Source organism: Prenolepis imparis, unplaced genomic scaffold (genome assembly GCF_030444845.1).
Source record: "Prenolepis imparis isolate NDT839.2.m4 unplaced genomic scaffold, iyPreImpa1.0 SCAF_8, whole genome shotgun sequence".
NCBI classification, from domain to species: Eukaryota; Metazoa; Arthropoda; class Insecta; order Hymenoptera; family Formicidae; genus Prenolepis; species Prenolepis imparis.
In genome coordinates this window covers 11,910,641-11,924,399 of record NW_028141166.1, presented here as the reverse complement: position 1 = coordinate 11,924,399, position 13,759 = coordinate 11,910,641, and the positions used below count along the sequence as shown (strand labels likewise).

General features: G+C 32.9%; 1 protein-coding gene across 6 annotated transcripts in view; it reads left to right on the top strand.

Annotated features, from left to right (window-relative positions):
• The window catches only part of LOC145940077 (protein couch potato), a 94,966-nt gene extending 81,635 nt beyond the window's left edge, over positions 1-13,331 (top strand). For 4 of the 6 annotated variants that reach the window (XM_083044918.1, XM_083044917.1, XM_083044919.1 and 1 more), the window contains one exon: positions 2,828-13,331. In XM_083044918.1, coding sequence (XP_082901044.1) covers positions 2,828-2,860 — 33 coding nt within the window. In that variant the 3' untranslated portion in view covers positions 2,861-13,331. Of the gene's footprint in view, positions 1-2,163; positions 2,319-2,827 lie in introns of all 6 variants that reach the window. The other 2 variants (XR_014425956.1, XR_014425957.1) reach the window with 2 other exon arrangements.
• The last annotated feature ends 428 nt before the right edge of the window (positions 13,332-13,759 follow it).

Below are 13,759 nucleotides of genomic sequence, written 5' to 3'. Positions count from 1 at the left end.
CTCAAATCTGTTTTCATTTTACAACTATATTATATAGATGCGTCGAGCACTATGCACCTACCTGTAGCAATGTATTAATTGGCTGTAATAACGCTTGGGAAAATATTGGATATGTAAAATATTAGAATCAATTTTATTGAAAGTAAATTTTTATTAATAATGTTTGTGATAATAAAATATTTTTAATTCTTTTTACATTTATTACTTTTTAAGTTTGTTTTTAATATTTTTAAAATTTAATTAAAATGTAATTAAAATTTAATTAAAATTGTTTCTATTTTTACATTATAAGAATAACATATCTTGTTTTTAAAATGTTTATACAAAATTATTTTAAGATTTATAAAAATTAGAAAGAAATTGATACGTGCCAATTTTATTCTTTGGTTTAATTCCGATTGGAGTATAAATGAAATTAATTTTAAGAATTAGTAAAAAGCTAAAGTAGGAAAGAGATAAGTCAGACACAAACGATGATTCTGAGGTTCCGCTTTTAATTAAGATCGTATTTTCGCTGATAAGGGAAAATTCGTCGGACATTTAAGGATCGATCTTACTTGCGTAATTTAAGGGCTGAACTAAGTTCAACTCGCAGGTTATCCAATCGCTAAAAGGATTGAACTAATTAATTAGCTAAGTAATTAAGCTGCGTTAAATGAAGTTGGCGGAGTTGTTTGTTTGGCCGAAATATAGTAGCAATAATATTTCGGTATAAAGCACATGACAGCCATGATATTCGTGATATTTGACGCATAATATACAAGAAAACAATTTTGCATCATCTTCCAGTTAAATAGAAAATAATCATTCAAAATGAATGATAAGCCAAGAATCTATTATAATATGTACCTTATACGTTTTCCAATTTGCATGATTATTAAAATTTTTATAAAATTAAACCCAGATTTATAAAATTTATAAAATTAAAATTCAGTCGTATTAATAATGCGAATAAAATAAGTTACCGATTTAGCGATTTGCTATTCTTTTTTAATTATAGTTTCATCTTTCAGTTTTATTGAACGAAATAAAACTATTTAATAATTTTGGTACAAAGAATTTAGAGATTAAAGAAATAAATTTTTGAAGTACAGAATTGAGAAATTTTAGAATCGGAGGATTTAATAATCCACTCGAAATTGTCCGAAAATGGATTTATGTCGGAGCAAAAGTGTGTCACCTAAAATTGATCGGCGACTAAAAAAGAGCGCTCCGGATCGCCCGACCTTACCCTTTGAACTCGATGGATCGATACTGTTTGCTTGTGATTACGATCGCAACTTGTTTATTCATATGTGATGCCGAAAAGCTGCAATTGGTCATGCTATAAATGAAGTTGCGATCACGCATCGTCCTTCTCATTTTCGCATTAGACGATCGATACGGCTTGACGTTGGGCACGGCCGAACACGTCATCGTTAATTCACGTTTTATGAAGATGTCTAGCACCACATCGTCCATCTAATGTGGAACATACGATTAATTAAAACACTTGTTTTTTTCCATAAGTGAATATATCAAGATATGTGAATATTTTTCTTTCCTCTGCGATTTTTTAATATATACATGTATATTAGAAAATCTTTTATATTTAAGTTTTCTCATTAGATAAATGAGAACTTTCCTATGCGATTATTGAGAAACGAAAGATACCCGGAAAATCTGAGTTGTTGAACGATCTAGTTTTTTAATTTTCCGTAAAATTAAGTTATATTACTATTCGATTATACAATAGATATATTCTTTCCTGGAATTCTATTTTTGAAATTTATTTACATATTTTGGTTTTAAAAGTTTTTGGCTTCTATAATTTGTCTTTTGTACACAAATGTATTAAAATATTCTCTTTTGAATATTAAACATATTATTTTTACATCAATGTTGAATAAATACGATATTATAATTTCTCTTTTATATACTTAACTTTTATATTTAAAGATTTTGACGTTATTAGAATACCATGAGAAAATATTGTCACAAAGTATATGTTACCTTGTTTTCTTATTCATGTCGCCTTGAATCTTCTATGGTATGTAAATACGTTTTATTCATAAAATCTCTGTTTATTCCCGCGGGACTTTTTTCCCAAGACAGAACAAAATTCAATCTATCCATCTGTATCCCTACATTTCGCTTCCCCTACATTGTACTCTCCTTCTTTAGGCCGTGTATGCACCCCTTCGTTGACCGAGAGCTTTGAGCCAGACCGTGAAAGAGCGCTGTTCAGCATAGTCATGTCCTAATGAGGTACGCAAATTACTCAATGGCAAGACGTCACCTCTTCACATGGGCGCTCTTTATTCGGTAACAAGACAAATGTAGGTTCTCCTTTCATCCTCGGTCGTGTACTCGACCGAGTCTTTGTTCAAACTGTCACCGTGTGTGACTTATTGAACATTGGGATTAAGAAATCCGTTATGAGTGGTCGTCAGACTTTTGGATCTCAGATCCTTGTGCCTTTAGACATTTGTATCCTTCAACTCATGAATGTTCAAAACTTAACTTCTCTCGAAAATTTTAATTCTCAGGATCATTAAATTTCTATTCTATTTTTATTGTATTTTTTTCGAGTTTTATTTGAACAACACTATTAATAATTAATTATGACAGAAGATGATGCAATTTTTTTTTCTTATATGTATATATTATTAAAGATGTTCGTTACTGTATAATAATGAAAAAGTTACTGCATTCTCGGAGGGAATGATTAATTCCGTCTAGATAGATTTTATTAATGACAAATACGTGCGTGATACAATTAAACTTCTTACGCGTTTTGCATATGTCGTATCATGAATTGTTTTAATCGCTCGTATTGATTTTTCAGGGATCAAAGAGACAAGAAAACGGCCAACCTTAAGATCGATATCAATGGTATGTAAAGAGGTAGAGGATCAGCCGGTCCGAGGAGACGGCCAGATGCCGGACGGGGCATAAATCAGAAAACAAAACACGAGGAAGAACCACGCAGGAAGCTGTACATTACTCGAATAGTCAGACATATCATTGGCGAGAGATCGCGAGAAACGAAAACGTATACACACACGAACACACATAAGAAAAAGAAAAAAAAGAAAAAGAAAAAGAGAAGAGACGCAGAAATTGCGAACGTAGAAGAGCAAAAGATTTTCGATTCACTCTTCCGCCGAAAGGGACACAGCAAACATATCGGTAGGCAAATTCTTGTAAATTCTTCAATATTGCAGAACGGAGGCGTGTTGGTTCGCGCGACTCTAGCGGGGGGCCCAATATAATCACGTAATATTCCTAGGTATATATATTTTTTAACGAACTTAACTTATCGATTCGCGTACCTACCTTTACCTACTATTTATTTTTCACCGTGTCTTTGATCGCGATCGACGACGACGAAGCGAGAGAAAAAGATGGTAGCTGGAATGATGGTAGCAGGGGAAAGATCGAAGAGAAAATAGCAGAAGTGAGAGAAGCAAAGCGAAGCGAGGAAGCGGATTTCGTTTCTTGTATACATATGTAAAGAGAGAAGGCACTCTTCGATACTCACACTTATATCGTGATGTTTGTTTACACATATACACACACATTCATGCGCAGACTTTTTCAGATACATTAAGCGCCATGACGCCATTCCGGGATAGTAGAAAAATACGCGAAGTATTATAAAAATTCAATGATAACTTTGTTTCGAAGAAAAAAATCTCTACAAAATTTATTATCTCTACAAAATACATATCGAGCTCGAGCTTTTCAAATTATGCGTATCGTCGAGGAAATAATTTTATTAGATTCGTGTAAAAAATTATTCAATGATTGATGCGGATTGGCGGCTCGTTGCGAATCTTAATGGCGGTTCCAACACGAAATTCCACACACTAAAACGAAACAAGTGAGACGAAGATGAGTACATCAAGCTTAATACCAAAGGTGCCCTAAGAAGCGTGTATTTATGTTTTATCATCGGCGTGTCGCGCGAAGCATGAACGCGCGTACTTTTAACTATTGTATCTTGTTAAGGAGAATTTAGTGTCCTAGGCATGGATGAGAATAAAGAGAGTGAGAAAAAAGAGAGAAAGAAAGAGAGAGAGAGTGAGGAAAAAAGGGAGAGAGAGAGTGTGTGTGTGTGTGTGAGAAGAAAAGATAAAAAAAATCTGAGACAATGAGAAAGTATGAATAAAAGTGCGAATGCGAAAAAATATGTATGACAACAGGGAGAGAGAGAGAGCGAAAGAAAGAGAGAAGAAAAGAGAGAGGGCGGGAGGGAGAGAGAGGGAGAGAGAGAAAGAGCAACCACATCGAGAGAATAAATGCTAAATGAGAGAATGTGATTATAATTAATAATCTCTTATATACATATATATAATATATATATAATATATATTAATATAATATAATATATATAATATATATATATATATATACATACATAACGAACGCGAACATATCATAGGGTTAAGTCTTAGACAAGAATTAAAGAGCATCGAGAAGAAAACTTGAACAACCATCTGCCTTTCTGTAAGGCAAAAGAAATTAAGAAAAAGAGAGCGAAAGAAAGAGGGATGATAGTAGAGATGTGCCCCGCGTGTTAGAAACGGCGGCCAACTCGGCACGTAATTTGCCCAAGTGCCTTCCTGTTGGTCGAGTCACAAGCTGTAATCGGTAGCGCGTTTACGTATATAGGTCTTGTCTTGATTTTTCGAGCACCCCCCAAAAAAAGAGGAACTCACAGCGCTTTTCTATACATGCAACCGTGTCTGAAATATGTCCCCTCAATTCTGTCGCCTTGTCGCACTCTCCTTTCCCCAGCCCTCTTCCGGTCTTGCTTTCTCGGCGGCGGAAGTCTGCAAAGAGGATGCGTTGAAGCACCCCGTAATGATTCGAGGATCAAAGGTGAGTCTTTAACAAAGCTTCGAGCGAAATGCGTTTCTCGAAATGATTGAACGCACTCGTGAAAATCTGTAATGGCTGTCGTAGCTGGTAGTAATTCCTCTTTGGCATCTCTTTGAGAAACTTCTGTTGTATTCGCTACTGTATGTGGTAACTCATATTATATAATTCTATACTCTGATTTGTTTTCTTATATAAATTTCTAATTATTAGGTTGTTTCGGAAAGTTCGTTTCAAGTTTTCTATATAAATTCAGAGCGCAATATTTTACACAACTCGGAACTTTATTGAAGCAAATATGTACAGTTTTGTTCGTTGTTAACAAAACGGTACATGTTTGTTTCAATAAAATTCCTTTTTATGTAAAATATTGCACTCGAATTTATATAGAAAATTTGAAACAAACTTTCCGAACAATCTAATATATAAATATACAATATTAATGCAGAATCTTAATGTATTTACGTTTTTGAAAGGATTACATGATGATTATATTTGTTTATTAATTATAACACACACACACACATGAGATTATATTAATACATCTTGGCAAAGCCGTAATGAAGATTGTAAGAGCAATTGGAAGCTTTCAATAATCTTACGCAGATGACTTTCCGCCGACGAGTCCTTAAGTTTCGCAGTCAATCCTTTTATCCTCCGTTGTATATCACTGGGCATTTATTACATGCACATCCGCAATTAATGACGAATGAAAGTTATTTAAAAAATAAAAGTAGCCACCGATTAACAGTGGATAATGACTATGTCGATAGTGGCGATCATTTACCGGCGTGCTCGGGCGAACTGATCGGTCATCCGTCGTCACTGATCATCTATCATTGATCGTTATCATCGATTGTCAAGTCACGATCGCGCCAGTACGTTCTTTATTTTTCTACGGAAAGCGACTGGAATGCACCATGTTAAAAATATCACTCTGCGATACTGGGACTTGACGCGAACATGAAATATACACGCGTGAGGAATAAGAAGAGATAACGTGATAAAATAGAAAGACACTGTTGTGTCAGATGAATATTTGAGTTTCCGCTTTAACCCTTTGCACTCTCACCTGAGTCCTATTTGTATGTCAACGTATCAGATGGAAAAGGATACATTATTCTGTAATATTACGCGAAGTTTTGGATTTAACGCTATAGTTAACTAACACACCATTGCAACGCAAAATGTGATTTACAAAACTTTAGAAAGTCTAATCTAAGTTGTAATTGAATCGAGGCCTTACATTTATAATTCAAGAAGCAGTGAAACGGACTGAGATTTAGATCTTTTCTCACATGAGAGAGCATCGATGCTATCGCAGATATATAAAAAGCAATGATTACATATATGTTAATCGAATAATAAAAATAAATTTATGTATTATTATGGGGATGAAAGGTTTCATACGCATGGAATCAGATTTGTATACGGTTGGCTTTTTTATTTGAAAAATACATATCACGATGCATAATTTTGCAATTAAAAAAAACATAAGTTACATCTGAGCGCAAAGGGTTAATGGAACACAACAATATCAAGAATGAGAAGATTATTAAGAGTTTCGAATCTGTCGGGATCGGAAAAGAAGAGATAGGTAAAGTATCTATATAACGGGCAAGGAAGATAGCGATATAAAAGTATACACAAGTTTGGATAAAACGCGACCATGATTGCTCGAGTATCGCGATCGCGAAGGATGATCGTTGATCTTGCGAGGATGCGGCGCGGCAAATGCATTATTCGGTGTATTCAATGGCTCGTTATTTTATAATTAGCCGTTAAGAGACGGATTCGTTGTCATCGGAATCGACGAATCGAAAATTAGATTGAATTTTAAAGTGCTTTACAAAAGTGAACTAACACATATCAGTAGGGGCAGTATGCTATTATTACATTAACATAGAGTTGTAATTGCGTAAGAATATTAGAGGTTAATATAAATTATGAAGAAGTATATATATACATATATCTACAGATAGATATATATATTAAATAAAGAAAAAAATTATATATAAATCGCGCGACGTCGTGTTAAAGTACAGGGGGGGGGGGGGAGAGGGCGAGAAGTACATGTCAATCAGATATTTTGTACCGTCTCTAGAGGAAATTATTCTAGCGAGTCCGTTTTTTTTTTTTATTTCTTTTTGATATACACACATATGTATCACACATATGTGTATAGGCATATACATGGATATATAATGGACATATACATATACATATCGTGGAAGCGAATCATGCGTAACGCACTAAATGCGATTGTGATTGGGACCCTTAAAAGCATTCGGACCGCGCCTTTTATTCTGGAAGAAAAGTATCGTTTATCCTTTGTTGAAAAATTCGAAAAAAAGTCGTACAAACGATATTTAACGTAATAAGATGTAAATAAAAAATTATTTTCTTTTTATTATAAATTAATAAAAATATGAAAAAAGATGAAAGGGGGGAAAGGATCGAAAATAAATATATATTATTTGAATCTGTACTGTCTCAAATGTTTCGAAAATTGAAAACTTGCAGCTTATACTATTAACAGGATGAAATAATTTTGAATCGATTGTACAACTCTTTTTTCGAAAAGATTCTTCACTCTCGCTGTAATAACATCGAACTATCGATGTGCATTATTAATCTATTCTGACAAATTACAATTTGGTTTTTGCATGCTGAAAATAATTTAAAATTTAATTCACGATAAGGGGGCTCAGCTTAGGCCCGCGTAAAGCTAATCGAAGAGGAAATGGAAGCGAGATCTGAAAACGCGAGATCACCAAAGATGGCAATGTATCGATCCAAAGATTACCAATAGACCTCACAAAGACTATGTCACGCTGTGAAACAACGTTAATGTGCACTACTTGATATTAGATCAGACCGATAATGATAGCGCCAGGAAAGAGACAGGCGAATCACGCGGAAACATATATAATCTGTTTTTACTTTTTGATTTTTTCACATAAATCCCGATTCCTTCTTCGTGAAAAGATCTTGTAATAAGATCGAATCTCTAGATCCTAAAATCTGGATAATTATAAACCGCAAAATTATTCAAAAAATAAATATATAATTTTGATCTCTATTCAGTGTTGCGCTTAACACTAAACATTTAATTTTCAGTATTATAATCAAATTGAGATAAAAATCTGATCTAATTAATTTTTCCTGTAAAACGGTGAAAAATCACTGACGCTCTGATTGTCAAAGATCGTTTACAGTAATTTAAAATCATATCAAATTATTATTAGTCTTTGCAATGCAAAAAAAATTGCTAAGAATAATTAGATAAGGAAATTTTACTTTATTTGACAACCACTTATTATTTTTTATTTATTATAAACCGCGTGTGTCAGGTATTGAAAAAGGAATACATATCTTATTATATTATATGTACAAACATACCAGAATTAATGCTGCTTCGAACTGCTTCAATTCTGACCAAACTTTGAAAGTAATCACTAGTAGTATTGTCGAGACACAAAAAAAAAAAAATAAATAAAAATAAAAGTGAGAAAGCACGAGGAGATGCGTACACACAATACATATCAATTTTCTAATTAGCTCGCGTGAATTGCGGTGCAGATTTGCCGGATAACGGGTAAAGTTTAGCATCGATCAGTGATAAGTGTCAAGAGGAGGAGGAAGGTTTATTACATTCCGAACAAATATGATCTGATGAGGAAAGATGAAGTATGATAGTCTAAAAGAGCGAGGCTTTCCTATTATTTGAATATGGTTTTATTTTATTTAATGAACTTAAGCGGTCGCGCGTGAACGTGTACTAGACCGTTCTAGAGTGGCGAATATTATAATAGTACGTCGCGATGTGTTTTTCGGGATTTTATAAAAAGCGATCGCGAATAGTAGGTAGTTAAGTAACCGTAGACTGTTCTACATAGCTGTTAATCGTAATATCACACGCGCTTTCTGTGGTATTTAGTTGATTCTGTCATTGATGTTACATCCGTCTGACGACACGCGACGTAAGTAAAGACGAAACTAGATAAATATGTGCATATGTGCCGTGGACTTCGATATCTTGGAGGGTAACTGCGATCTGACATCTGCAATTTCGCTCATTACATAAAGCAGCTTATATACATATATATATAATACATATATATATATATGTATATATATATATTTATTATATATTTATATTTAAATATGGAAACACAATTACTTTATTATATAACGGAATCACATTGAGTATATAAATACCTAGGTAGAGATATCTGGTAAAAATATGATGTCTCTTCGAGAAGCCAACAACCGAGATTGAAGTAATCCGTGGTATTTTATCTGAAAGTAATTCGAGAGTAATCGAATGACTCGAGCGACGCACATACGTGCAGGATCGAGAATATAGTCAATTTTGTATATGCAATTATCGCAGCCTGATTGGCAAACTTGATTTGTTATTTAGCGAAAATATGATTGGCTTGTAAAATTTTCTTATTAAAGCCATTGTGCTTGGATGACCCATCCATGTGTGATTATACATCGTATATAATATACATACATATATCGAGTTGATTAACGTGGGGAGATTCTTTATACATGAATGTTTCGCTTATGCGAAATATCGAGGCCAGCGATTCATTGAAATGGCTGTAAAAATTATTAACAATTGGAATTCTAAAAAACTTAAATAAATAATTTAAATTTGGAGCTAAATGCGTTAACAGTGTTAAATAAACGTACTTTCTAAAACCGTAAAAGGATAATTTGACACGGGGATTGAGAAGGAAAATTAAGTATTTAATAACAAGTTAACATATAAAGTTACATAAATATAATTGTAACATAATCTCTGTTAATTAAGTTTTGAATATGGGGCATTTGTTAGTTTTCTTATTATGATTGTTATCGTGCTTATTTATGAAATTGTTAAAATATCGATATCATCGCTTTCTAACTTTTGTCTTAGAACTGAATTTTTGAGCTTAAATTTATATATCTTCGTTTGAAGACTCGAATTTTTTCCTGAGAAAGTAGAAAATTAATTCATGCGATCGTTCGGCATCCTCGCGTTGATCCTCTAAATTCGAAAATTCGCGCAACATTTCGATGCATTCCTTCGAGAATATTTGAAGTAGAAATATCTAAGATTATTCGACTAATTTATTATTTACACGGCATATATGGAAACAATCCCAAAGAATGAAAGATGCTATTTATGCGCCTTTATATGAAAGTATTCCTGCGATTATCATAATCATCGTTGGAGAAAATCGAGAATTGGCAAACAATTAGCCTTTGATATTATTATCAATTGTGAATCTCTTTTCTCGTGCACACGCGAATTGTAATGAAATCGCACGAGACTACGATACATATATTGTTATGATGTTTTCATCAGCATAAATTAAATGGGTGTTAAATCAAGCAAAAATTAATCATTAATAGAAAAAAAATATTAAACCATGTACAATTTTCAACATATACATATCAATCCCTAAAAAGAAGATTTCATATCAAGCATTTTATGTCACAGAATATATTTCGATATTACTATAAAAAAATTGCAAGACTCATAAGCGCAACCATATTCGACGTACGCTAATATGCACTTTCACAAACGTTGATATTCTTGATTTAAATTTAAATGATTGAATGAATTTATGCCGCGGTGAACTATAGCATATTATTTATTTCCATGTGATTCTCTCATCTCTCTCAATTATTTCTATTATTACTCATTTTTTCTCTCTTTTTCGGAATACAATCTCGCTTAGTATCTTTACCAACTTTATAATACAATATATATTTTATTTATTTTTTTTTATTATTGAATTTTTGGCGAGACTCTTGATCACTGTGGCATAATTTTATCCAGTCATCGGCAGCCTTTACACCCGTCCAAGCTGCGATCGCAAGATCGATTCACAACGACGACTACGTATCGAGATCACAAATTCGAAGGGAGGTTTGTGCACAAAAGTTAACAAGAGGGGGAAAGAAAAAGCGCCCAGAAAAGAGATTTCAAAGATTGGATATCGAAATACGTACTTATCTAGAGGATCGTTCAAAATGAGAAGAGTCGGGACTTATATAGTTGCTTATAGTTAATTATTTGTGCGGCTGCGTATGTGTATGTGTGTATGTATACGTGTGTCTCTGTGTGTGTTTGCATGGGCGAATCTGTTTACGAAATGGAGCTCTTTGTAGACAGTAATATAAAGGGATGTCTACACGACGAACTGTGGTACTTTGTACCAATTGTTCACAACCTTCGGTCGCGAGGCCGGATATCCTTGATATTACGGATTATCCTTGATATCTCTTGAAATTAACGCGAACGAGATATATGTGAGAAGAATTCTTTATCTTTATCTTGATATATCTTCAAGGGATAATGTAACAAAGTAATATCTATTAAAGTCTCTAAATAAAAGTAACGAATTCTTCTTATCGTACGGAAGAATTATATAATTTATTCTATCAACGAAGATAACATTAATATTCTTGATGATCCTATGAATCGAGATGGAGTGGAGTTTATACGAGAAATGCGAAAAACTTTAGGATTATAAGCTTCTAGCGTGTTCATAGTGTGATCCGTGGAATCTTATGCTGTTACAGACCTCGCTGATTCCGCTTTCTAAGAATGTGAATTTGCCGATTTATACATGTATCCGTGGATTAATGTGAAATTATAAATATCTGAATATATATCCGGATTTGTGAATAATATTTACAATATTTTTATCTTATAGATCCGTAAATCTCAAGTACTTCGCAATCTGTAGATACGCGGGTTTATAATAGATATACATGGATATCTCCGGATGTATATGAATCTCTGGATTTTAAGAACGTATAGATTTACAGATCTGTAGATTTTGAGTTCTCTGCTTCATATATAGATCTGAATCTATGCTCAGGTGAAATATCGCGCATGTGCATTGTGTTACATTCGGCTACATGTGTGGCTGCGTATGATTGAAATCTGCGTTTTCGCAGACATTTAAAGAGTACGTTGTGAATGTGTAAATTAGCGTTGTGTAATTAGTAATTCTTTGACAGGGTCAATGCTAATTGGGATATCGATCTATCACATTACGAATTCGCATTCAAATGATATAATACATTTATAGCGATGGCCGATTTTGAGTTTCACATACATTCCATGCAAGAATTAAAATCAATTAATTGCCAATAAATGCGCAATGAATATCCTGACAAATTTAATGGCTTACAAGTATATTGCATCTCTTGCGAAGAATTTAATTTGTATACAGAGTTTTATGATCACCGTATTTTTCGCGAAGATGCTAAAGACAAAATCGCGTAATCAACGCTGCGACATGCGCAATCTCGGTTAAAAAAAGAAAACAAAGGAGAGAATACGACAATCACATGAACCATAAGATCGAACAGTAACTCGAGGTACTAGGATCGCTCGGCATCGCTCAATTTGCAATGAGAATTTCTGAGGGAAAACACATAACTGCTTTTGATACTTATACATTGTACAGAGACGTACGACATTTCGAAAGTGATAAAAAAACACGCCCTTACATTCTCAACTTTACATATTAGTGAAATCGATCGATCATTCATAACGTATGCTGAATCCATTTTCATATGAATTTAACATACGAAACAATATATATTGAAGTATCTATTTCGTTTCATAATATTTTTATTATTTTAATTATTTATTTCAAAGTATTTCAAATAATCCAATCTTTGAGCGAAAGACGAAAAAGATAAGTAATATCGATTGATCTAATCTAAAAAGCTATTTTTTCAGTAGTGGATGTAATATGACATTTGCCAAAGTTTTATTGCAAAGAAATATCTTCTGATATTAATTTTTAACTTATTTGTAAAAAGATAGGTTTTTATATTTCGAAACTTGTAACCATTAGAATTTACATTATATATTTTCTTTTTTTTTCTCTATAATGTTACGCAAATGACATCTTTAATAATATTAGATAATGTAAAAAAAAAAAATTAATTTTGGATAAGAAAATATATTTATTTATTCATATATATTATCGAATACAGTGAATAACATTATTTTTTTCGTAATATAGTCACATTTTAAATAAAAAATTAAATGGCTTGAAAAAAAGAGTCTGTAATTATCTTACAAACAAATAGATATTTCGTGGGTAAAATGATCGAGCGTTTCGCCGAACTTATCATTGTAATTAAGGGCACGTATTGGACCACATTCGTCGTCCGTAGACAACCGCGAGCGTTCTGTGGCGTTTATTAAACGATAGATACACCCGTGTCTTATATTTGTATCCGTCTGTATGTATGTAAGGACGTGTCTCTCTGTGTGTAGCTATGTTGTCCGTGTATTTATTTGCGTGTTGTTTCTAATTCATAAACTGCGTGCGGCTTCGATTTGCGGTCGGTGTCTGGATGAAATGTGGGTATTATCGAAAGAAAAAAAAAACATATAAAAGAGTAGGAAGTAATATGAAAACGACATTATACGCTTTCGAGGAAAATATTCCCTGCCATGCGAGTCTCAACGAATGCGTGCATATGTGTGTGTATGTGTGTATACACACAGACACACACACATGTAATATGTACATGTAAATATATGTAATATTGATGTATTGATCTGCATTGCATTTATTGGAATTAGTTCAAACGCATCGTGGAAATTTTTTGCCTTAACATACGTACATATAAAATATATGTGATGTATGATTTTTTTATTTTTTCAATTTTAAAATTCTGGAAGAGGGAAATATATATCTTTAAAATTTTTATCTAATATAATTATTAAACAAAGAATTTTGAAATTTGTATATCTTTACATAAAATTTGTTTTTGACTTATTGTTAGATAAATTTGATCGTTTAATATTCTTGAATCTTTCACGATGCGCAGATATGAATAATACATTGAGACAAATCGTAAA